Source organism: Haplochromis burtoni, unplaced genomic scaffold (genome assembly GCF_018398535.1).
Source record: "Haplochromis burtoni strain Fernald_Lab_line unplaced genomic scaffold, NCSU_Asbu1 Contig_15, whole genome shotgun sequence".
NCBI classification, from domain to species: domain Eukaryota; kingdom Metazoa; phylum Chordata; class Actinopteri; order Cichliformes; family Cichlidae; genus Haplochromis; species Haplochromis burtoni.
The window spans coordinates 2,209,717-2,234,848 of record NW_024582376.1 but is presented as its reverse complement, the minus strand read 5'-3'; the positions used below and the strand labels follow the sequence as shown (position 1 = coordinate 2,234,848).

General features: G+C 41.0%; 3 protein-coding genes, 1 long non-coding RNA gene and 2 other non-coding genes across 6 annotated transcripts; 4 read left to right on the top strand and 2 right to left on the bottom strand.

Moving 5' to 3' along the window:
- Positions 1–814: 814 nt before the first annotated feature.
- On the top strand, positions 815–8,465 carry LOC102291788 (protein NipSnap homolog 2). The gene is made up of 10 exons (XM_005915879.3): positions 815–1,048; positions 1,582–1,721; positions 1,812–1,857; positions 2,145–2,239; positions 2,582–2,652; positions 2,734–2,874; positions 3,970–4,001; positions 5,232–5,326; positions 7,187–7,270; positions 7,389–8,465. The coding sequence occupies exons 1-10, from the start codon at positions 840–842 to the stop codon at positions 7,451–7,453; spliced, it is 978 nt and encodes a 325-aa protein (XP_005915941.1). The 5' UTR covers positions 815–839; the 3' UTR covers positions 7,454–8,465.
- Positions 8,462–12,080, bottom strand: psph (phosphoserine phosphatase). Its single transcript, XM_005915878.3, has 6 exons — positions 11,966–12,080; positions 11,160–11,303; positions 10,945–11,079; positions 9,395–9,540; positions 9,075–9,223; positions 8,462–8,997 (listed from the first exon to the last, which is right to left on the bottom strand). Exons 1-6 carry the CDS (start codon positions 12,007–12,009, stop codon positions 8,887–8,889), a joined length of 729 nt encoding a protein of 242 aa, XP_005915940.1. The 5' UTR covers positions 12,010–12,080; the 3' UTR covers positions 8,462–8,886.
- Positions 12,081–14,194: 2,114 nt separating this feature from the next.
- LOC102291277 lies at positions 14,195–16,619 on the top strand. The gene is made up of 4 exons (XR_315395.2): positions 14,195–14,374; positions 14,640–14,756; positions 16,196–16,263; positions 16,490–16,619. It is a non-coding gene; the product is annotated as an uncharacterized LOC102291277 (long non-coding RNA).
- On the top strand, positions 15,898–16,035 carry LOC121814081. Its single transcript, XR_006054054.1, has one exon. It is a non-coding gene; the product is annotated as a small nucleolar RNA SNORA15 (small nucleolar RNA).
- LOC121814082 lies at positions 16,292–16,428 on the top strand. Its single transcript, XR_006054055.1, has one exon. It is a non-coding gene; the product is annotated as a small nucleolar RNA SNORA15 (small nucleolar RNA).
- Positions 16,620–16,708: 89 nt separating the features above from the next.
- LOC102290960 (phosphorylase b kinase gamma catalytic chain, skeletal muscle/heart isoform) lies at positions 16,709–25,126 on the bottom strand. The gene is made up of 10 exons (XM_005915877.3): positions 24,419–25,126; positions 22,771–22,909; positions 21,490–21,668; positions 21,334–21,388; positions 21,190–21,255; positions 20,937–21,100; positions 18,783–18,873; positions 18,370–18,523; positions 18,153–18,278; positions 16,709–17,926 (listed from the first exon to the last, which is right to left on the bottom strand). Exons 2-10 carry the CDS (start codon positions 22,851–22,853, stop codon positions 17,669–17,671), a joined length of 1,176 nt encoding a protein of 391 aa, XP_005915939.1. The 5' UTR covers positions 22,854–22,909; positions 24,419–25,126; the 3' UTR covers positions 16,709–17,668.
- Between the last annotated feature and the right edge of the window lie 6 nt (positions 25,127–25,132).

Here is a 25,132-nt window from a genome sequence, read left to right as displayed (position 1 = left end):
AATATAATAACCACAACATGATCGAAACCAGGGAAAGAATCAAAACTTGGATTTGAGTCCACATGTAAACATGTTCATGTATGAAGTGTGACCTGACAGTGGGGCGAGGTACAAAAAATATAATCTATTAAAATATGATCAATTAAATACCACTCAATACTCCTATCAGTGTACAATCTAAAGAAAGCAGTAAATCAATAACCCCATAAATTGAAAAAGTCAAATACTAATGTACATGCAAACATACTCATTGTCAATAAATACTATTACCATATAAAACTTTATAAGTTTACGTTTACTGTCTGCAAGTTCATATCTCTGTGGGCTGGATTATCCAATGGGCATTCTGGGTAAGAGCCCAGGGGTCCACACTTGGTGGCCCATCCATGCAGCATAAAAATGGGAAGCACTGATACAATACTCCTCCTGAGAGACTCCTGTTTTACTTGCAAGGAGCCAGACTTTCCTGTAATCTTTAAAGTGGTCTTGAGCAATAGTTCTTCAGGTTTTTTGTTTGTTTTGTTTTTTGGACATTGGCTGCGTTTTCACTCATTTTCAGTCCAGTCCTTGTACCTGACAATTTCCAAAGGAATGTTGTTGTTGTTTTTTTTCATTTGTTAAGCCTTTTAACACCTAAGGAAGTTATAATGGTCTTTTTTTTTTATTTCCCAGTGAGACACAGTCCTCTCCTTAATGATTAGAAATCATTTTGCACACATATGTCGAAATCTTTATGAAAAATCAAAGTTTGCTGGAGCCTCTCAAAGATTTGTACCCAGGGGTCTGTAATTAGTTGATCCGGGTATCCTTTGCATTCCTCAGTATGCTCAGTGCCCAGCATGTTCTGGTCCCTGCAGACACACATAGAGGGAATGTGTGGATGTGCTGCTCTGCTGCCACCTGGTGGTGAGGCGCGGTACCAGCCACTGCTCCGCGGAGCATTAGCACAGTTGAAGATGGCGACTGGAGTCCTTCAGAGAGTCAGCGGTGGTTTGGGTCGGGCTAAAAGCGGGGCCCACTCGGCCGGACAGCTCGCGGTGTGGGGCAGGTGGGGCAGTCTTCATCGTGAATGTTCAACAGTCATCTCTGTAGCTTCCTGTGTTAGCTGTGTAGTGTTTTCAGTGGGGATCTGTTGGTGGCTACGAGTAGCCCGGTAAAGCTAGCCCGGTGACTGCTAGCCAGCCCACTGTGGCCTTTCAGCTTGAACTTAACCAGGAGCTTCAGCTTATGTGCGTTTATTTAGTACGTGAAATTTAAGACTAACGCTTCTGTCACTGTTGGGAAACTCAAAAGAGCAATAGTTTCTGTCAACGTTTGACAGTAAGCATCTAAAACGCTCAAGGTCAATTTGACAGTTTATATTGCTACCTTGTAAAAATTGCATGACTTACAGATAGCATGCAGGTGCACTGATCACCGTGTGCATCAGAGGGTCTGACATTTTCAACTGAACAACCGCACCAAAGCCCCTAAAAACAGATACTACGTGGCTGTGCATGTACATATAGACTAGGAAGTCAGTCATTCCGAAGTCGTTGCAGTGTCCATGTGTTTCTTTTTCATGGTGGCCTGTGTTTGCAGGGGGTTTGCAACTTCCAGCTGCAGAAATAGAGAGGACAGCTGGTTCAAGTCACTGTTTGTGAGGAAAGTTGATCCCAGAAAAGATGCACACTCCACCCTACTGACCAAAAATGAGGAGAGTAACCTCTATAAGATTCAGTGTAAGTTGCCTTTAGGGTCCCCGCATTACATTAACAACATTTTGACCTTTAGTAATGAGACTTTTTTTCTCATTTAAACTTTTGTTTCAGTCCATAACGTCAAGCCAGAGTGCCTGGATGCATACAACAAACTCTGGTGAGTGTTTTGTCATTTGATGTTGTGAATCTTTAGTGCAGAGGAAGCTTTACCATAAGTGGGAGGAGGATCAAGGACTGGACACTTCGTGTAAAAATAATCCAGTCTATTCCTGTAAGATGATGTATGGGCTGGTATGACTTCTGTCCTCCACAAACCAGACCTGCTCATACCTAAGATGACTGGAACCCATGGACTTTAAGCACAACACATGCAGTTTCAAATTAAATGTCATGTGGACCGCTGGTCGTACTGCATTTAATTATTTGGCTTTTCGTTTGCCACAGTGAGGATGTGTTGCCCTCCATCCACGCTGATAAGTACTACCCCTGTGAGCTGGTGGGAACCTGGAATACCTGGTATGGAGAACAAGACCAGGCTGGTAGGATTACTAATATCAACACACACAGACATCTGCGGTATAACAGCGCTGCGATCCGCACAGTTGCAATCAGCATGCGTGTTACACCGCATATTCACGTGCAAGTACAGCATCAATCATTAGCTGTCTTGCAAGCTAATGATCAGGAGGTGTTTATTTTTTTTGTTGCAGTGTTTACACCACAGTAATTTCCCTCCCAGTATTTATTTACACTAACCACAAATGGATGTAGTTATGTCAGACGTTAAAAGCCGGACATCTGGATATCTTTACTCTGCTACGTGATGATCCTTCTGTTTGTACTTGATGTGATGTTGTAATTGTGACAAATTGTCTCCCCAGTGCATCTGTGGCGTTACAGAGGTGGATACCCAGCTCTTACTGAGGTGATGAACAAGCTCAGGCAGAACAAGGTACTGCTACACGGCCCTTTGCTTTACTCGGGGGATTATAAGTCTGAGTAAGCTCACTGATTAATGTCTGTCCATTGCCAGGAATTCACAGCCTACAGGAAGGAGCGAGGAAAGATGCTGTTGTCCCGCAGGAATCAGCTCCTCCTGGAGTTCAGCTTCTGGAACGAGCCAGTACCCCGAACGGGACCAAACGTATACGAGCTCAGGACCTACCAGCTCAGGGTGAGTGGTTGAGCTGCAGCCTGTGTTGTTGTCAGGACTGGGCTCGGTGTGTTAAAGTCTGATTTCCAGAATGTGTTCTACAGCTCCAAAATGGGCCACATAAATGCAACTGAAACAGAAACACTGAAACAGATGACTGTATTCAGTGAGGATTTCTTACACCAAGTTTAACAATGATGCCTTAAAAGCTAAACGCACTATCAGTGTATGAAATCAGCAAGTTGCTAGTTTAACAAATGTCTCATTCTGGTGGTTTTCTTTACTCATTTTCTGCATTTATTACACTTTAAAACTTTGCCTGTCTGTCAGTTTGTATTCAAGTGATTGCTCCCTAGTTTACACTTAAGGAAATTGTGCAGCCGTTCACAGCACTAGAAGAGCTTCCCTAAACTTACATGGTTATATTTATTATTAAAAAAAAAAAGGTGACAGATAGTATTCACTCTTCATGATCACACCTTTTGTCCATGGACAGACTTTAAAGACTCTCTGGTAAAAACACAATTGTTTATCTGCTGTCACATCTCACTGCAGCAGCTCGGGCTTGGCTGTTAAACTATCCAACCTTTTCTTACCTCATGTTTCCCATTTAAAACTGATGATCTCCATCCTGACATCCTTCTGTGGACTTAAATTACTTCTTTCCCCTCAAGCTGTTAGCACGACACTCAGGATCATCCCGAGTGTTGTGCTAACCATCACGGGATGATCACTAACGTGCAGAAACGCTTAATCGAAACCACGCCATCCACCGCGGATTAAGTCATGCTTTTTATAATTGAAAAAAATCAAACTGTCTCTAGACCAGCACCCCTCTGTGACATGTGATGAATGCTCGCTATTATCCCCTCATCACGGGCTGAGATTGCATCTTTGAAACAGCAGGGCGTTTGTCGTCTTATGCACCAGAGAATGATTGAAGGCGCTCTCTCGGGTGTAGTTGTTCGCATTGACAAAATACCTGTGTTACTACCTCTTTGCCATTTTTTTTTCTTTTTTACATTAATATATTTACTTTGGAAAGAAGTTCGAAAGTTCTCCATTACATATATATGCTTAAATCTAATAAAGAATATTGTGTTTTCTCTCTCGCAGCCAGGAACCATGATCGAGTGGGGTAATTACTGGTAAGGCAGCCTGAATTCACTTGATTCACTGAACTGTACTTACAGAACAGTTGTACTACATGAAAGCTCCCTCATCACACTGTCATTAATAAGAGCTATTCCACAGAGACGCCCCCACATTTGAAGCTATGCTGTCATTCCCTCAAGCCAAGAATCAAATGCTAGTGTAACAGTGTGTACACTACAAACGTGTATATAATAGTTGAGTAATGTGAGCCTGGAAAGAGCCGCTGCGTGGACTCACAGAGCCAGCAGATCAGCATTTATCAGTAGGTGCAGCAGCGAAGATTGTGATGGATTAAATTGAGGATGTGAGCTTTCTGCACAAGCCTTTGCTTTCCAGATAAATTTCTTCTGTCTGACCATAGTTTTATTTCTTTTAGTTATTAGTGGTTGGGATTACATATTCAGAAGAAAAGTTGTCATTATCCTGCAAACTTAGTCTGTGTGCAGTTTTATATGTAAATATTATTACAGGTATTATTTGATTATTAAGTTAGACGTAAGATTTTCTGCTTTGAAGCTTTATGCTTTGCCTTTTCCTAGAAAAGCACACATGATTGATTGATCTCCCCCTGTTCCCTGTGCTTTTCAGTAATCATGGCTAGGAAATCAGCCTTAATGCAAAAAAAACACACTGTGACAGCTTTTTTTTTTTTTCTTTTTTCTTAATGTTTGTATTCATTCACACTTTAACCAGCTTTTTTTAAAATAAACCTCCAAAGTCCTGCAGATAATGCCAGTAAAGCTATTTAATATAATTTGTGCGGTTAAAGGTTTAAACTTCTGCTTCGTATTTCACCAGTTTGATGAAACTCGAGCTTCATAGTTTTCTATCCAGACAGTGATTATGGTTTGAATATGTTTATGTTTGCTTTGGGAGGAAAATGTAATAGATTCAAAACATTCTCCTCACTCGTTTCACGAAGACTTGGCCAGTCTTTAGATTCATAAACATGCGTACAGTAAGTCATGATGATGTCACGTCTCGCGGTCGGATGTGATGTTGGAAGTTATAATCGCAGCTAAAGGAGCAGGTTGCCATCCTGCTTTAGCTGAGAAAATCCAGTCGTGTGGATTAATCAGGAGGTATTCGGGGATGATGTTGAAATCCTTTGAATGCTGGTTAAATATTTCATGTGTGTGTTTGTGGTGGTCTGGTGTTAAGCCAGATGAAGCCTTTGTGTTTTTTTTGGCCTGTGCTGTGACCAAAGGTGCTTTTGTCTGCAGGGCCAGAGCCGTTCGATACCGCCAGCAGAACAGAGAAGCTGTGGGAGGGTTTTTCTCACAGATTGGAAACCTCTATATGGTCCATCACCTCTGGGGTACGTTCAAACACTTCCACGCTGACTTTAGATAATTACGCTAATGTTGAAATCATTAGTTGCTTCGCAGAAAATCAACAACAGTTAACAGTAATTTATCTTGGATATACATACCAGAAATGTCATGTTCCAGATTTTCTGCTTTTCTTTGTTATTATAGAGTTAATATATTTGGATTTTTGGGCTGTTTGGTCAAAACAGGCAATGTGAGATTGTCTCCTGAGGCGTGTAATTGATAGATAAATGTGTGCAATGTTAACTGAGGTAATTATCATCCCAATTTGCAGTACACCCAGCTCTCCAGAGAGCTTTAATCATGAGCAAATAGTCATTCCTGTGAAAACTGCTTTGAAGTCTGCTTGAAGGGAGTGTGCAAACTTGGTTCGTTGTGATGTGAAGTCAGAGCTTCGCGCTCACCTCTCACATAATTTACGTCACTCAGACCAAAGCGGACCAAAACTACAACAAATCTATTAAAACGGTCTCACTGTTCTCAAGAATGAGCATACAGCTGTGAGGGAGAGACGGCCCTCTGTACACTAGGGATGAGGCGATTTTCTTGATAGTCCTGTTGCCCACCCCGAGGCATCGGTGTCTACCCTCCATAACTTGCATGCACAAAAAAAATGTGCATGGGTGAAAGAGAAACAGGTAGCCTACATTAGTTTTTCTCACTTCCATCATGAAGAAATGCTTGCCTGTTAACATACAACATTTACTGATTGGGTCAAAATAGGAAACTGTTCCCCATCTGACATTTTTGTTGGTGAAAAACTCAGCTGTGTGTGGAGGACATGGAGATCGTGTTATATAAATAAAGTTGAACTGAATTGACCTACAGTTCTACATAATCTAGTTTGGGTTTTTTCCTGTGTAAAATATTTCACCTGTTTATCCTGCTTTCTTCACTCTGCCTCAGCACACATAGACAAGACAACGTTAGGATCTCTGTAAATCCAGCCTCCTGTTTTCTCCCATTGGATGATGAATATGATGGAACAGCAAACGCAATTCGCACACATACACATTAACTTAAATGTGCACAGAGGTCTGTGTTGCAAGTGTGAGTTATGTGTGGAGGAGTGACATGAAACTGTGGCCTGGCAGGTTGAATTTGTTATTAATCGCAGAACAATGAATCCGCAGGGAAATTAGATAAAAATCACCTTAAAATTGACCACCATCTATCCCTGACATCATCAGCACAACCCCACAGCCTAACAAGGAAATTATGGTTGAGAGGTGGCAGCATATTGTCAGCTTCAGACTCTCCCTCCACCTGCAAGACTTTGTCTGTTAACAGATGGGGGAAGCAAACAAAATATGTGGTATGACTGGTCTGTCTACTCCTGCTTGTGCTGTTGTTGGTCTGTCAGTCATCCATCAAGGAGAGCAAAGAGCTGAAGTGAAACTGAGTGTTCAAAGCATTGAAAGTTTCTGCTGCAGCCACAGTCTGTGCTTCTCATGCTGTATTTTGTCTTCGAGTGGGTTTTCTCCCATTCCTGGGAGAAGCACAAATGTGGTTGAGATTTTGGAGGACTGCACAGGAGCACGTTTACAGTGGCTGAAACTGCCTCTCAGCAAACCCGCACAATCGCTGTTCCGTAAATTAAGCAAAATTTATCAACTAGCAGGTAAAAACAAAAAAAAAGTGGAGCCATCAGGAGCTTGAAAGTTGGTGGAGAGCAAAGTGGAGCTCAAACATGAGGAAACATTTGTTAGCTTGTCTTTACAGATGCACCTGTCCTAAAAATGTCTTCTGTGATTAATTTGATCATTACAAAGTTACCAGATTAAGTCTTAACTTAAAATCATGTACTTATACTGCAGCATTATAATGCAGTGATTTGTTAATTACAGCTTACAAGGACCTTCAGTCCCGAGAAGACACGAGGAATGCTGTGTGGCAGCAGGAAGGCTGGCACGAGGTGGTGTATTACACAGGTGAGCACAATAAGTCTTTTTGTAAACTCAAAGCTGTGCGACTGAAAACTTTACAAAGTTTTTTGTTGAGTTTGTCACTTTCTGAGCCTCAAAGGTTTTTAAACTCATCTTTTCCCAGTCCCACTCATTCAGCACATGGACTCAAGGATCATGATTCCCACAAAGGCTTCGCCGCTGCAGTAAAATGAAAAGCCAGCTGGAAGCTGACATCGAGCGGCACCTCCTTTGAATGTTACATCAGCATCATGGGTTCAATCTTTGTCAGTGCTGCCAAACAACGTCCATTCTCTTTTTGTTAACGTCTGTTTTATTACTGAAGGATGTCGCTTGGATCGAGTCGGGTCTCTGAAATTTATCTGCAGTTCAAATAGTTACTGAAAGGCTCCACGCCACTTTTAAGACACGCAGTATTTTCTGTGTGAGTTCAGGTTTGGGAGGGAGTGTTAAAATATGTAGATGTGTTTATGTCTGAAATGTGGTGCCACATCAAAATTGGTCCATGGAGAGATTTCATTTCCAAGGTTAGAGCCAACCAAAGTTACTTGACAGGAAAAATCAAAAGGAGCAGCTGTATGGTGTTAAAGTGTGGGAACAGCTAGATTAAAAATAGTACTGCTGAAGCTCGCTGCAGGAGCTATTTATTTATTTAATGTAACTTTAAAGTACATCATGTTTTTAGTGTGCTGAGAAACTTTGATGTAAAAGCCATGCCATTTCAGACTGAAAAGAGAGCCCTTGTATGAATAGAAACTATATTTCTTTCAAAATCATAAGTGTGTGAAATGCAGATACCATAATTTTATATTTGATGTGTATTATGAATCATTGTTTTACTCCTTTTGGTTGCTTTTCGTGGATGTCCCTACATTTCCTGGTAACATTAATGTTTAGTGGTGCTGTGTTTGTAACTATGGCTTACACAGTTTTGTCTTTTTCTCAGGACGGCATGCCTGGTTTTAAAGTCCGTTTTTATCCAATGTATCTTAACGAGGCACAAATCAGTTATTAAGTGAAAACAGGTGTTCTGCATATCAGTGACTGAGTGAATTTGGTACGCAGGCGATCACAGTCACGCTGCTTCATACCGTAACGGTTTTTATTGTTAAAGGAAGCATGTTGATCTGGCGCTTCTGTTCAGAGGGAACAATGTAGAGACAAGGACAAGAACACAGATTAAAGTCATTCAAACAGCGAAGTGGACACTCATCTTTTAATGCTGTGTTTTTCTGACTTGAGTCACTACACTGTCACTGACAGGTCTGCTTACAGCTCTTACAGAACAGAAACCCGATTAAAAATACTTTCACTTCTCATTGCACGTGCCATAATACAAAGGAGTCGTTCTAGTCCACCTAAAAGCTTTCATGTAAACTGCAAAAACACTAAAATAATCTTTTTAAGATTGTCTTCCATGTAGTGTTTTAGTACCTTGTAGTATAAAAAAGGGCAACATAGCTATTAAAGTTATGATTGCTCCCAATAGTATAAACATTTGATTTAATATAAAAATCTATTGAGGTCTAAGGAAAAACGTCCACTTGGTAAAATCTACCAGTGGCACACCCTTAGGTGCAAGTATAATGTGTTAAAAATCATAAACTAATCTTTGAGCACCTTTAAATCTTCTCCAGTTCTTTCAGTAGCTCCCCAAAACTCGTCACATACCACGAAGACCTCTCCTTGACCTGCGGCCTGACGACATTCCCGCCAAATCCAATGAAAGCGCTCTGAAGACAAAATAAAAGGGTGAAATACTGTAATCACACTGTAATTGCTTTTTACACTGGCAAACGGCAACACTTACAGCTGGAGGGCAGGCCTCAAGATCAGTGGCACCATCTCCGATCATCACCACAGTCTCATAGCCGTACTGTTCCTTCAGCATGCTGATGACCTTCCCCTTTCCTCCGCTCTCAGCTGTGGGCTGACTCTCATCAAAACCAGCGTACTCTCCTGGAAGATGATATTTTTATTAAATTTAATTTAACCAGTCAAAAGACCTGACTTAGATTAAACCTAAGGGTCTGTTGTGTATATTCAATGATCCACTCAAAGGGTTTAGCCTGGACTTCCACTCATGTGAGAACAGAAGAACATCACAAACAGCCCGCCGCTGGCTCTTACCGTTGAAGTAGAATTTGAGCCGGTTGGCGTAAACGTGATTCAAAGGGATGTTTAGCTGAGTGGCCACGTGTTCAACGATGCAGCGGAAGCCACCTGAAATGAGGAACACCTTTATGTTGAGCTCATGCAGACGGTCCACGAGCTCCCTGGACAAAGATAAATGGAAAAACATCAACACTCAGAAGAAAATGTTTTTTTAACATTCACATGCAATGAGAGTTATTCTGCTGCCCTGTGCCGTGTGAAGTTTCCTAAAATTTAATTACAAAAATGCAATAATGTAGAAGAAGAAAGAACAATTTCCAGGAGACACGGCTTTGCCACTTTACTGCAAAATGAAATAAGACAAGATGCACTTTATTTATCCCAATGCTGGGAAATTTTTCCTTTGTTACAGGAGTTGAACACAAACAAATTACAGACTGTTGAAATAAGGAGAACGGTATGTGGCTCAGTGAAATCCAATACAAATATGACCAAACACATGACTTAATAAGGTAAAAACTAATCAAAAAATAAAATGGATACAAAGTAAAACCAGAACGTGGTAGCTTATCCAGCTCTCAGTTCACAGATTGTTGCCTGGAAAATGTGACCAAATGTGATCTCAAGCACTAGTTGATTGTAGACTATTAGGACTGATTAACCAGTAGTGATTACTGTGGACAGACAAAAGTCTTTTCCATTCTTGTTGGATACAAGATTTCAGGGCCTGATTCACCACGTAGTTCATTTAAGCACAGGGCAATTATTTTTCAGTGTCAGGCCAGAGAGATAAACTATGAGGTGAGCGGTTAATGGGTTAGGCTAGCTTAGCGCTTAAAGTCAGAGTTTTCTGTGTCAGGAAGGTGACTCTCTTTCTCTAGATCAACATAGCATCTTATGCTGAACATATTGACCATGTCCAGAGCAGGTTATGTGTTTAAAGTTTGAAAATCTTTTGGAAGTGCAAAGTTTTCTCTGATCATTTGGATGTGCATATCTTACTAATGCAACCAAAAGAGAGTGTGCAGTAAAGTTACAGTGGCACAAAATCTACTGCAAACTCACAGAAGTGTACATGCGCTCACTTGATGAAGCAGACAAATGTTTCTATTCTTGATCCCAAGTGTCGTTCACATCGCTAGAACTGCAGATATATTTTGTTTGGGTTTTTTTAAGGCAGCACTCCAGAACCAACTTGTTTACCACTATTTTATTGAATCACAACATTTCCGTCCAACTGAACTTCATCGGGTGCAAACATTTTGTTTGTTTACCTGACCTGATGTTGGTCAGCTGGACGGAAACGTTGTGATTCAGGAAGAAAGGTCAGCAGCAGTATTTCACAGGGTCTGTGTCTGTCTTGTGTGTGTGAGAAATGTTGTGTTTGTATGCACACATTACAGCTGGTTTGTGATTCACACTCTGAAGGTTTTGCTTTCTGCATTTTCAGCTGACTCCTATTTGTTTTTGGCAATAGTTTTCAACCATGCATTCATATAAGTTATTATTATAATGTGGAGGACAACATCTACCTAAAGAGGTCAGTTATTTCTACATTAATTCACCTGACACCTGGAGTAAGCTGAGGTGGGTGGTCTGTTATCAGCTTGTTGACTTGTTCTCTGGAACATCGGATGATGGAAAGACGCTCAGTCAGGGCCTTTTTGAAGGTCATTGAGCCGCCCATGGCTTTGCGTGTCCTGAAACGTCCAAGTAACACATTTTTGTTTGTTCTAAACACCCACAACAAATCCATTAAAAAAAATTAAAATCCACCTACATTTCAGTGACTGCATCCCCCACACCACAGAATTTGGCGAGTTCATCAATGCCTTCTTCCTTGATTACTGTGCTGTCCACATCAAAGCAGACAGCTTCAGCTCTCCTGAAGAGCTCCTTTGTCTGCGACAGCGTTGTCATCATGCTGGGAAATTACATTAAAAAAAATCTAGTTGGGGGGGGGGGGGGGGGGGGGGGGGGGGGGGGGGGGGGGGGGGGGGGGGGGGGGGGGGGGGGGGGGGGGGGGGGGGGGGGGGGGGGGGGGGGGGGGGGGGTAATTGTCATCAGCAGGGTCCCGTGCTGCATTTGTTGATTCAACGTGAGGTCTGTGATTTTGGCCAGCGGCTGCCTGATTTCACTAATGCACTAAGTCTTGTATAGAAAGGATGTCTTTCATCCAGTGGAGCAGCAAACGCATCTATTCACTCAAATACCTATGTGCAATCGACGGGGATCACCTCCCAGCCGATGATGTGTGCCAAAGTGCGTTACAAAAAGCAGTGTGCTTAAACAAACCATAGGAGAGGCCCGGGATGGACATACTCTGCGCGTATTGCGTCACCCAGAGGGTCACTACTGAGGGGCAGCATAACCAACAACAAACGTGAAGACACTGAAACTGGGCCAAACGGCTCGTATATAGTCATGAAAATGACGATATATCACGGCTGTACGTTGAGAATAAGCGGGCTGTTATCTGTCCGGTGCAGCTGATTTGAACGCTGCTCAACTGCCGACAACTCGAGAGACAGCACCAGGCAGGAAAAAAAATACTTAAAAACATTAGGACAGTCCTGTAGTACTTACCGGCGAGTGCAGCGACGATAAGGCACGAACAGCAGCTTCAGCATAAAAGCCGACAGCTCTCGGTGGGCTCGTGAACGAGGAAGAAAAGCACTGAATGGTGGGCCAATCAGAGAGAAGCCGATTAGGGCCCGCCCACTACATCACTGGCTCGGTTCCATGACGACACCAGCGGCGAAAGAGGGAGAAAAACAACTACCATAAATAACGAGCGCAAAGGCGAAAGGAAGCGATTGAAAAGAGACAAAAACGAAGTAAAACAATAACATTAAGTCACATCGGCTTCAAATGGCCACTAAGATATGTAACAACTACAAAAGAGAGAAAATGATGAAAAAGAGACACAAACAAACCTCCAAAATTTGCAAGACACCAACTTTTAAGAGGACATGAAACACTAAACATATAAAGGCTAATTAACATCATGGAACCCTGCTCTCAAAATCAGGCACAGATGTGACACTGTCTATGAAGCTAGATTTAAGAAAAAATATGGGCTCAAATTGTGGTCATAAATATTTTGTACTTGTAAATCAGAATGCGTATATTTGTGCATCTGTAGATAAGAATTTGTGTGTGCGTAAAAAAGATTTGTGTGTGTAAAAATAGTTACACAAGTTACTAATTCTTGTTAAGGTCTGGTTACAGATACAAAGCAAACAAAAAAAATACGTGTGAAACTCTGCACTCAAGTTTTAACTTACAAGTACGAACTTTGACCCGATTTTACTTCCTTTCAGCTGAATGGTCAATGTCATGACAATCACAAATTTAACTAACAATTTTTTTGCTTTGTATCTATAACCAGGCCTTAACAAAAATAATTTGTAATTGGGGAAATATTTTTACACACACAAATCTTTTTTACGCACACACAAATTCCTATCTACAGATGCACAAATATACGCATTCTGATTTACAAGTACAAAATATTTATGACCACAATTTGAGCACATAACCATGCTGCCACATCAGGCTTAACCACCCAGTTTTAGGTTTAGTCAGTTTCGTCTGTGTAAAAACAGCATGAAGTACACATTTACTTTTTAATAAAAGTAAAAATATACATTGAAACTCCCACTGTCGCCATATTCCCCCCTATTTACTATTTAGATTTGAATATCTCTGAGTGTGTCAGGTGTTTTTTCACCTGTTCTTAAACTTCTTGACCCTGGTCCCAGACAAAGACCAAATATTATTATAAAAGAAATAAAACTATGAAAACTAAATAAATAAAACATTAAATATAAAGTACACAAACTCTGAGCACAAGTTATTACCATTAAGGTATTTCATATCTGTACTCTGTACATAAAATAAATGTCATAATTTATTCTACACTGTTATACTCTTAATGGGTATAATTTGCTGTGTGTTTGCAAAAATATGTTTTTACATACAAAAAGCAGGAAAAATAATGCACATATGATCTGATCACCATTTGCTGAGTCCACTGTGTGCATTTGAAGATGAATATGAATTTACTTTAAACAATTATCTTGGCAAAATACAGCTTGATTACTAGATTGATTGATTGATTGATTATTTGGGCATTTTGCATGAACATATACCAAAATTCATAATATTCAGTTAATTTTTTAAATGACACAAACAATATAAACATACAGGGAACGCCGAAGTCAGACCAACCTATGACATGCAATGTAAAAGCCCAAATGAGTTATAGAACAATGAAAACAATGTGTGTGTGTTGCCTTTAGGTGTTGTAGATCTAAATAGGTTTTGATGTTTTTATCTGTCATCATTACCAATTGAGTTTACGTGAAATAAAATGTGTTAAATAAAAAAATCAAAAATTTAAATAAAATTAACATTGACATTTAAAACATTTTTTAAATAACACAAAGTAGGTGTGAAAACAACACAAAGATATAAAGAATTCTCAACATTTTATCCCTGGAAACGTTCCTGGATATTAGCTCCTGTGAAAATGAAAAATGACTGAAGAAAGGTAAGCAAAAAGCTCCTACAATAAGCAAAGAAGAAGAAAAACAACCATAAAGGTTAATAAGAAGCAACAAGAGGCACACAGAGCTGTTAAAGAGGCGCGAAATTAAAAAGGCAGTTCAACCTGTGTAAAATTCAATCTAAAGGCTTTATCTATGAGTCAGATTCTTTAAAGAAACTGTGACGCTCTGATTTAATATGTGCTCCAGTTAACCTCCCGTCCAGAAGGGGGCGCTGGTGCACGCCGAGCTGTTTCTGTTTCACCCGCCACAAACTGGAGGGAAAAGAAGAGGAAAAGTCTTTAGCGTGGTTTATCCGGACGTATTTTGGTTTGCTGAAGATGTGGCCTTATAGACATCATGTAGAAGTCACCGTGGAGTTTTGTGAATGGAAAACGTTCTTGAAGAAACGAAGGTTAAATTATGAGGCTGTAGCGTGACGCAGGTGAGTTTTCCCCCCCATTCAGGTTGAAGGTATTTAGTTAACGGCACGTGTTTCCATGAACACGTGGTGGACCCGATAATTTGTGTAAATTGTGTTCACTTGTGAATTAATTTACTTATTTTCCGTAACGCCACCATGCTGTAAGAACACTCTCATAGGTTGTAACTATGTGGATAAGGTGTTACCTGACAGCTTAAAGGTGGAATCCTGTGCAGGATGTGCATTTGTGTTTATTTGTGCTTTGTCGTCGTTGCTTGTTGCACAGGGTGGTACTGGAGGTGATATCCGGAGTAATCATGCGGGAGCTCCCATCCTGAAACACGCAGATCTCCATGTGGCTGAAGCGAGCGGCAGATGCACACCGTTCTTAATATACTATAAGGTACAAATGAAACACAGGGGAAGTGACTGAGTTAGTTAATGCCAAAGCAAAACCACGTGTCTTTTCAGGATATAACCAGGGTGAGTGTGTTCCCAAGCAAAAAAAAACGTATTCCACTTATCCCAGTCTGTTCCATCACTACACTTTGCATCACTACACTTTGTGTGGCTTTTATTCAGAGGGTCTATGGAGATGTTGTTTCGTACTGAATATTCTGAATGGAAAGTTACTTTCAACTGGTCCCTTATTCATAAGCGGTCACCACAGTGGGTAGTTGTTTAATTTGAACCACTGCGTTAATCTCAAGCAGTTTGGACTGTTGTAATGCTCTATCATCCTTCTTTTATCATCCTTCTATTTGTTGACAAAGCACTGAGTGGTTTGGTCTCCCCAGTATTTATCTGACTAGGTCACTGTCTATAACATAGTCTGACCTCTCAGATCATCATGCAGATGTTTAATTATCCCCAGAAATGCATGTAATTCCTCTTTTCACTAGCATCTACTCAGCTCAACTTGGTTTTAAGCGTTTTCCATTAAGTGGTAGTGCCTGGTACCAGGTTGTTTTGTTTTCTTGGCCGGGGTAAGTCATGAGAGCAACTCTTTCATAAGATTCAAACTCACCATTTTTGAAGGGGAAACGAGGGAAATTACTACACAGTGACCAAAACAGAGTAGAATGGAGTGGAGTCGAGGAGGTGTTGTTGGAAAAAGGCAATGAAAAATATTGTGCCGAGGGTGCTTTTCAGCTGCTAGTGCTCCTGATCTTTGGAACGAGCCACCTGCTGACCTGAGATCAGTTACAAACAGGCTCAAAACCTTTTATTCTCCCAGAACTCAGCTCATAAGTGTGAACTGGTGTTTTACTACTTTGTAGTAAGTTTTATTTTGCAGTTTTCATTTTAAACCTACATACCTTTTTATGTTTTTATCTTCTACCCATTCACTTGTCAAGTGAAAGGTCGTTGATTCGATTCCATCTGGAAATGAATTTCCCTCTAGGGGTTGTATCAGGAAGGGGATCTGGATATCAAACATGCAAAGCTACCCTCTGCCGTGACTCCTTTGCCAAGGGAACAGCCGAAAGCTTGAGTGTAGTGAAATGTACTCTATAAATAAAATTACAGCTTGAATTTTGAATGCATGGCTGAATTCTGTTTTGCTCTGGATGTAGTAAATACAGTCAGACACCATGCGACATGAATGCTTTCACAAACTGACTCAGCAGGATGAGGGTGCTCATTGTGCTTCTCATTCTTATGTCAGAGTGAATACATCAACGGCCTCGTTCCTTCAAAGCGATTCAGCCGGTATATTAATGATCTGTTGCTCAACATTGCTTGCTGTCTTCCTCCCTGTTGATGCTCTGTGCTGTTGGCTTGTTTCCTGTTTTATTAGCTCAGATTTATCTCATAGCTTCGGTTCTCCTTCTGTTTCAGCGTGTCTAAACATTTACATGAAGTGCAGCTCGACCGGTCGCCAGCCTCTGGGGAACATCCCGAGGATGGTATGTTATTAGACTTGTTAACTTAAAGGCATGGGCGAATTCTGGTCCAGCTGCTCTGTGCTGGATACAGTCAGACACCATGCAACAGCCACGTCTCATTTCCACTAAATTAGTGGATGAGTGCCTTCCTCAAGCTCATCCAGCTGCGTGGGAATGAGTACAAACACACATTTGGCTATTCCTGATGGTTTCATATTGATTTATTCTGTTTTTCTAAATTCTGCAGGATGAAAGCTTCCAAAGCAAGACTGTGGGGACAACGGTCAACACACTCAAATCTGTCTGAAGTCGGTGAACCTGTGGTGTTTTTTTTGATGTGCATCTCACTCTGTTGATAATAAACTTTAAAATTGTAATTCTTTTTTGTCTGTGTGTGTCAGTGTTCTACTTCAAGCTTAAAAATGCTGCAGAAAGACAGAAAAGCACAGAATTGCAGAGCTGAAGTACCCCTCCATTTGCAGGACTTGGGGTTTTACATGTTTTAATAAATACATTCATAGCATACAAGTTAAAGTTACACTTCCCTTGAGTTGCTGCCACCAGAGCATACTCTGCATATCGATTAAGTAGGCACATAGTTCTCAAACTGTAAATACACGCAGGTTTTATATTCCAGCCAGATAAACTGCAGGTATTTCCCACAAGGTTTCACAATAGAGTATAGACTTAACTAAACTCTACATTTTCCTCCTGAGTCACTCTTTAACATTTGAAATATAAACAGTTTTTAGAGTGCAAAGGCTATAAGAATACCATGTAGTGCTGAAAAAATTTTTTTGTTAATATACAGGGTGTATCAAAAAAAATAATTGGAATTAAAAGCGCCTTAATTCCACAGCCATTCGCCGTTTAACGATCAAAAGACGGACATGTGCTGTTAGAGCAGATTCGAGTTTTACATGGTTGCTGGTAAGAACAACAGCAGCGACTCCAGACATGCTCTCCAAAGTATGGGCGAGGTTTAACTGCCGAGGGAGACACATCAGGCATTTGCAAACGTAACTTTTTGTATATTCAGCCATGTACTTTAAAATTTACCATAAGTTTCTATGTTCATTAAAAAGTACAGCCTTTTGAAATCTGATTATTCTTTTTTGATACACCTTGTATTTGAGGGGCTGCATCCGATCTAAAGAACAGCAGCTGCATTTTCATAGGACACAAGCTGACAATGGGTTGAGTACACTTTTAGAACAAAGCAAGCACAATGTCACCAGTGGCATGGTCGAAAATTTTGCCAAACATTTCAGTCCTTGAGATAAATCAATCCCCCTGTAGTCACTACGGCTGCTTTTAAAAAATGCTGCATTATGCATAAACTAGTTGTAGCAGTTCTTTTCTACAAAGAAAGAAGTTTAAATGTTTCCCCATGTAAAACTCAGCATGTGTCAGTCCACGCTGCTTGTTACTGGATGGGCTCGTCCGCTTCAGTGGCGATCGAAAGCAGGATGGTTTTGGCCGTGTTCTCAAAAAGTGCTGCTCTGTTCTGGGTTTGGCCCTTCTTGACCCAGTGGCCGTAGATCTTAAAGGCGCACGCATCTATGAGCTTGCGGATGGGCTTCACGGCGTACGGGTCGCTCTTTATCACCTCCTTGGTGATGGGCTTGGCACGGCGATAGTTGCAGTAGATTCGCATTGTAGCGAGAACGGTCAAGCAAATAACCTGATGGAGAAAGTTCAGAAAAGGTTATGGTTTCTTTATGAACTATCAAAGACAGTAAAGTTGTAGTAGACAGAAATAGACAGAAATTTAGGGGGGAGCAAGATCCAGGTTTTTTTGGAATTAGGGTTATATTTTGATCGAGATATGATAATGATACCATAAAATATATCCCTCAAATATGAAAACTATTAAGATTTTTAGTTTGATAAAATCTTGTGTTTCTCACCTTGAAGCGCCTGAACGGAGTGAATTGTCGTACTTCGTGCACCACGTACTGTGAAAAGAACGAGTGGTTCAGAACATCTGTAGCTGTGAAACGCTGCTTTGGATCCACCACCAGCATCCGCGAGATCTGGAGGAAGAATTATTTTAGTTCCAAGGTTTCAACCTTATCACCTAACTTATAAAACTGAGATTGCAACAAACTGCGAAAGTAAGATTACCAAATCTTTGACCGTGTCTGAGCGGTCTTCCCATTCAGGAGAGGAGAAGTCGTACGTCCCCGCTAAGATCATGCGCAGCATCAGTATCTGTTTCCTGTGCCAGAACGGTGGAGAGCCCGCGAGCAGCGTGTACATGATAACACCTGAACTCCATCTGCAAACACGAGCCAGGACAAAGTTTATCTTGTCTGTTCACTGTGCAGTGTGTACATGCATAATCTAATCACCTGGAACACGTATAAGCCGAGCCACACAACAGATAATATGAGTCATTATTTTGTACACAGGCTTGTGAGATAATTCTAGCACACTGCTGAGGTGCATAAGATCAATTTTGGTAACATGAGAGTAAAGCTGGCACTCCCTCCTATTGATATTTTTGTTACTTGGTAACCGATTTCATGGTCGCTCACATGTCCACAGCTGTACCATATCCTGAATGTCCTGCGTCCATAGAGCACTCAATGATCTCAGGAGCAAGGTAACCAGGAGTCCCACACACCTCTGCATTACAGACAGGAAGAGTAAATAAATGTTATTAAAGGGAGCATATTCCCTGATCTTTGTCAACATAAAACCACTTTTACAGAATTTCAAATAACGCTTAAACGCTTAAGAGGTGTTCATTTACATGTATTCATGAGTCTATCCTTGTCTACATGCAGAATTGTTCTTAGGCAAGAACCCTAAAAATTGCCCTCAGTGTGTAAATCAGGCGTGGAGGCCATGGATTTTGAATCACTAGTTAACCTAAACTAAACTAATATGTTTAGACTGTGACGGGAAGCAGGAATACCTGGTGTAATCCCACACAGGCACAGAGAGAACATGCAAAGGCTACAGCCAGGATTTCAACTGGGAATCTTCTTGCTGTGAGGCAACAGTGCTGACCACTCTACCACTGTGCAGCCCTATTACAGCTGTGTGTCTGCCCAAGGCACTCTCTGACTTCTGTATGACCTCTGTTCTTTATGTGACCCATAAACGATCCTGTGCTGTTTTACTATTTCACTGTGTGGAGATCCCCCTGATGGTCCTTTAAAGACCTGCATGGGCAGGTCTCTGCAGGAACCTGGGTAGATGTGGAGGGAACACCAGTATTTTTCATGACAGAACTCTGTCACCACTTTCCTATACAAAATACACACAGACATGTCACGCAGAGTTTTAAGACGCCCGCCATTTCCTTCGATTTGATTCATGCTGGTGGATCTAAAACCCATCTGAATAGATTTGAGTCAAATTTGACCCAAACGGTATGTAAGGGTTAAATATTTACTATCCTCATTGTCTATTAATATCTCTACAACTACAAAAGTGACACACAAATAGATGATATATTAAAAGAAAAAAGTAATACAGTATCTTAGGGAAGTGTTTGGACATCACATTCAATGGGAATCAGTGCATCTCTACTGGAGAGACAAAACAAACTCTTTCAATTTAACTCAGTGTGGTTCAATTTTATTTATACTGTTTAACCGATCCAATTCACAGCAATATTCACCTCAAAGGGATTTATACTGCACGCTAAAGACCCTGAAAACCACTGTGTGAGTGAGCACTTTGAAACAGTGTGAAGGAAGAACTCCTTTTACCACAACTGGTTGGGCAGATCGAGCTACTTCCAAAAGAGTGACTATTGTCGGTGACTGATAAAAAAGAATTGTGTGAGAGGTGGAGTACAAACTTTTTGGGTTCTGAAGGAGGGCACAGCAGAGACAGTGTGAGAACTTCTGCTCACAGCTTTTGATTCTCCTCGTTTTTATCATCATCAAGCCATTCGGCATGCTCTCATGCCCTGTGGATGGAGATCTCACCCTGGAAGAGAGGTCTACATCCCGCTAGAAATATTACATTACGTTGAACAGCATTGTATTGATTTGAGAAACTCAGTACAAACTATGCCAATGTTCCACCTCAGCATAACAGAGCCACAAGATCCCCTCACTCAAGAGATTAGGTTTTTCCTTTAATTTAACATCCATCTTTAGGGAACATTTATAGCATAATTAAAGTATTATGCATTTAGACATTAATTGAGCACATTTAGATTAAGTGCTGCTTGGTCAAGTAGATCTCCAGCCTAATGGAAGAAGCCCATTACGTCTTTACCGACTGAACAAAACTATCCAGCGATGCACAGTTTCATTAGACGCTTGGCATTTCGCACTGCTAATGATCCGACTTCTGAGAAGTCTATTTGAAAGGTCAGTGTACTGTGAGTGTCTGGAACTGCAGCAAATAGATCAGAGTGTCCTGTTTCTTAACCTTTGTAAGAGCAGCTAAGAGAGCAGGGAGCTGTTGTGCAACCAGACCCAGATTCTCCGCTCACCACCAACAGCTGATGTCCTGACGAGTGCACTGCAGGCTGTAAACTGTAACTTTAATATTCACTCAACTCAGTGGTGGGTCTGAAAAGATGCACTGGTGTTTAACTGTCAGCCAACCTGTGAAAGCTTTTAATGCTTTAAGTATTTTTGTCATCTTTTGACAAGTTGTGTGATTACAGCCACCAGGTTTCTGAACTGCTGACACACCTTGCAGTAATGGAAGCTTTCACTGACCTTTGAGCGTCTGTCCTGGCTGAATCTGCACAGCGAAACCAAAGTCAGTGAGTTTGATGTTCATGTAGTCGTCTAAAAGGATGTTCTCGGGCTTCAGGTCCCGATGAACGATGTTCTGGGCGTGGAGAAACTGGACCACCTCCAATAGAGACCGCATGATCTTCCTAAAGACAACACGTACAAACCTTTAAAGAGTCCTTTTAAGAGTTAGCGGAATTTATCTGTCTTTTTATTAAATAACATGCTCACTGACCGTGTTTCCTTCTCACTCAGTGTAACTTTTTCTGTGAGGTAGTCAAAAAGTTCACCCCTCTTCATTCTGGGAAAAAGAAACTAAAAGCTTTGGTTGATTTTCACATAAATACCTGTTCAGGAATCATCCATGTGAAACACTTACAGGTCGAAAACCAGGAAGAAGAAGGCCTTGGACTCATAGCAGTCTTTGAGCTGAACTGGAGAAGAGAGTTACTTTGATATTTGGCCATGTTAGAAGAACAAAGTTTTAACGAACCCAAGTTTTTCCAGTCAAACTGATTAAATGAAGCATGCGTACTGATGTTCTCCTGCCCGTAGACTTTCTTGAGGATGTCGATCTCCTTCACCGTCGCCTCTCTGATCTCTTCGATCTCCTGCGGCGTCATCTTGTCAGAGGGGGTGATGTCGATGATCTTCACCGCGTACTCCTGAGACGTATGCTTGTCGACGCAGCGGCGCACCACGCTGCTCACTCCCCTGAGGATGAAAAAAAACACATCAGCCGTCCGAGCTGCACATCTGTTGTTTTTAGGTTTGGGTAGGAGGGCAACTTGTGATAACTGCTGGATAAAATGTTCTGTGGCTGTGTCTTTCATCATGAATCATGTGTTTAACCGTTTCAAAACAGCACTGTTTTTGGTCAGAAATCAGTGACATGGTCAGACTAAAGGAAAGTATTGTGTGTTTTTACCATCTTATCAGTCTGACAGAGCAAGTAAAAACAGTGAAGAATGTGCTTGTCATGAAGATTGTCTTGTTTATCATTAACGTCCAGGAAAACAGAGAAAAACATCAAGTAAGCAAACTAAAAACTTTACTGCTGAAATTAAATTCAGAGGGCGATTTATGAATGAACAAGAGAAACTTCAGGGTGACCACAGTAAAGGAACTCCAGTGACTTTTCTCTGAATGAAGAATACTAGAAGAAGGACACATTGTCCACATCCTGTGACCTCCTGACCTGCATGTGGGAAAAGGGGGTGAAATTACATAATCTATCAGACCGACGGCCAACACTTTGTCTGAAGCGTGCTGAAGTTAATAAATGTGGCCTCCTTGGATAATGTGTCTTACATAACAGCACCACCCTCTGACAGCTGGTGGACTGAATGACAATGAGCAGGCCCTGGCTCGGCTCCCATTTCTCAGGGGCTTGTGGGAAACTTTGGGGAAAGTGCTTGTTCTGTGCAGAGGATGATAGCTGTTTGAACTGAGGTCTAAATCTGAGGTGTGTTGTAACATTAAATGAATCTCTACAAACTAATAGCAAGTAGGTATTTTACCATTTTTGTGTTCTGCCTTGCTACTCTTTGAAGTTATTTTGTGTAAACTCTGAAGAAGAGACGAGTTGGGTTAAATTCACAAACAATATACCATTATTGTTTTTTGGGGTTTTGCTCAAGTGGATCTTTATCCTGGAACCCTCACATGTGGCTACATATAGGTCTAGTTTACCTAATCTTTAAGAGGTAAAAATGTGCACTCTTTAGTCCAAAGTCCAATGGAGAGTTTTCTGCTCAGCTCAGTTGGGTGAACCTCTGCTATGGGTCACGTTACGACGACGGTTTCGTAAACATACCTTCCCAGAATCTCCTTGGGCTCATACTTGTCGTAGAACTCTTTGGCTCCCACCCAGTCAGGGATCTCCTCCTCCTTGGTCATGTTTCCAGCTCAAGGCTAATAGTACAGAAGTATCTCCTCTTGCAGCTGACCTCAGGCTGCAGGCAGAACATGCATTCAAAACTCCAGCATTTTCACTAAACACAGCTCTACTTTAAGGCTTTTTGCACATCTGATCACACTAGAACTGCTTCCAAGCTGTTCTGACGGATATTCACCAGTTAGCTGCTTCACCAGCAGGAGCTGTCCAGATAAGATGTGTGTTTGGGCACCAGGCGTGCCAGCTGTATTTTGTAGGCCATACTGTTCAATTTAAAGCTTTATCAGCAGAATGTTAAGTAATTAAACTGCATTATTACAGATCAAGCTACTGAGTGATACTTAAGTAATCAAAATCATCAACAAATGAATCATTTAATTGTAATTATTACCAATAACATCATGTAACATATGGAGTACAGTTACTTTAGGCATTTTACACCTACTTAAGTATGTTCCCTTAACTGCTAGGGCGTCGCCATAGACAGCGATACCTTTTTTTCCTTTTAAATTGCAGTGTGATTTATTTTAATCCATTTTATTTATCTTTAAGTATTCTTATTTCCTTTGGTTGTCGCAGTGCCACTCCGTTTAAAAATTACTAGAACGTCTCTGATCCCAATTAATTACCTTGAAACTACATTTTAGTGTTTACAGGAGACAAACTTTTCATATCTACTCATTTGGATGCACTTCCGGCGCAAAAATCTCAAGAAAAGCTTCAAAATGATGATGATTATTAGCATTATTTCCATGTTTTTAGGATTATAACGGCCTATAAGCCAAGTTATTATTAAAACCTGTCAGAACAGGGCTGAAACAGAAAAATGTGAAAGTTCTATTAGTGTGGAGATTTCTGAAAATCATACATCACTTTGAACCCTTAAATTACTGAACTCATGATTTTTAATGGAAATCAGTTCCCACTTCTCCATCTGATTACTTGCATCACAGGAGTTTTTAGAATAAATATTTTCTGCAATTCTGTGAATAAATGTGCAAAAAAGAGCAATGTTTTCATAAATATCCAACAGAAAACGTGTAGTTTGGACAGTCTCTTTTTACTGTAGTCAGAAACGAGACTGGCCAGTGAATGCGCACTGAATACTGAACAGGAAATTCGTATTTTACAGCCTGTAACGTGTGCCAACATCACTGTGTCGCTTCAGTTTCAATAAAAGAGCAGTTTGAAAATATGATGGTCTCAGTAACACGGCTGTGGTTAAATTTTCCTCTTAGATGCTCTAACGCGCAAAATATCTGATTTTTAAACATCTGATTTTAAATGATAAAAAAAACAGATGGGCGACTTTTTCCTCCCGTCGTTACAACATGTACCCACCTGTCTCCTTTCACTTCTTCCAGTAAAGCAAACAAAAGTCCAATAAACTCACAGAACGTGTTTTGGGTGAATACAAGAAGCCATCGTTTCAAACTTAATGTCATACCAAACACAGCGCAGACTAATAAAGCAACCCACGCCACCACGTGTGAACCCGTTCAACTGCTCACTCACTGTCCCCGAGTGACCTGCAATATAAACGCATTAAAAGGCCGGCGTCCCTCACCGTGTCTGTCAGTCCCTGATACGAAGACAATCCATCATCAAATCGCGCACAGTGAGTTTCTGAGGACGAACAAAGAGCTGCAGTCAGACTCCGGCGCTATGGCGCGTTTGCGGGTCTGCTGCTGCCATGCTGCAGAGGGTGAGCTTTAATGTCAGGTGCCAAAAATAACTATTTGCTTCGGCAGATGCAGAAGGAGCAGAAGGACACCCTGAATGAGTCCTTACAAAAAACCCCATCCATGAAATAATACCCCGCGGCTCGTGCTCTCGCCACGACGCTTTTAGAGTCAAAACATTACTTCACGCGCAGGTTGCAGCTCGTGAATTTTGCGCTGAAAGCAGAGTGACGGGACAGGTGCGGGACACCCCTTTGTAGCTGCTGAAGTCTAAAGAAAGCACAGGTGAAAACAGAAATGCTTCAGTGTAATAATACAGAGCGCATATGATGAGGAGATGTGGGGGAAAAAAAAACAAAAAAAACAAACAAAAACAAAACAAAAACCATCACAGTCTCGTTTTAATTCAAGTCCTTTATTAGTCTGAATCAAACCCAGCAGCCAGAAGGTGAAAGTGGCCTTTTTTTCTCTCTACAAGTCTTGCCATGAGAGACAGGATTTAAATTAAAAGCATGCACTGACAACTGAAAATAAACCTCAAACATGAGCTAAAACCAAAATATATAAACATTATTTATAAGACTATGATTACAAGCTCT

Excerpts from the sequence above, each read along its gene's own strand:
- LOC102291788 (XM_005915879.3), top strand. The coding sequence starts at position 840 with ATGTTCTGGTCCCTGCAGACACACATAGAGGGAATGTGTGGATGTGCT. Across the intron at positions 2,240-2,581 it reads TGGAGAACAAGACCAGGCTG|TGCATCTGTGGCGTTACAGA; the intron begins GTAGGATTACTA and ends TTGTCTCCCCAG. Across the intron at positions 4,002-5,231 it reads ATCGAGTGGGGTAATTACTG|GGCCAGAGCCGTTCGATACC; the intron begins GTAAGGCAGCCT and ends TTTTGTCTGCAG.
- psph (XM_005915878.3), bottom strand. The coding sequence starts at position 12,009 with ATGCTGAAGCTGCTGTTCGTGCCTTATCGTCGCTGCACTCGCCG. Across the intron at positions 9,541-10,944 it reads CAGCTTACTCCAGGTGTCAG|GGAGCTCGTGGACCGTCTGC; the intron begins GTGAATTAATGT and ends ATCTTTGTCCAG. Across the intron at positions 9,224-9,394 it reads GCTCAAATTCTACTTCAACG|GAGAGTACGCTGGTTTTGAT; the intron begins GTAAGAGCCAGC and ends ATCATCTTCCAG.
- LOC102290960 (XM_005915877.3), bottom strand. The coding sequence starts at position 22,853 with ATGACCAAGGAGGAGGAGATCCCTGACTGGGTGGGAGCCAAAGAGTTC. Across the intron at positions 21,389-21,489 it reads CTACGGGCAGGAGAACATCA|TTCAGCTCAAAGACTGCTAT; the intron begins GTACGCATGCTT and ends TCTCTTCTCCAG. Across the intron at positions 18,279-18,369 it reads CAGACACGGTCAAAGATTTG|ATCTCGCGGATGCTGGTGGT; the intron begins GTAATCTTACTT and ends TTCTTCCTCCAG.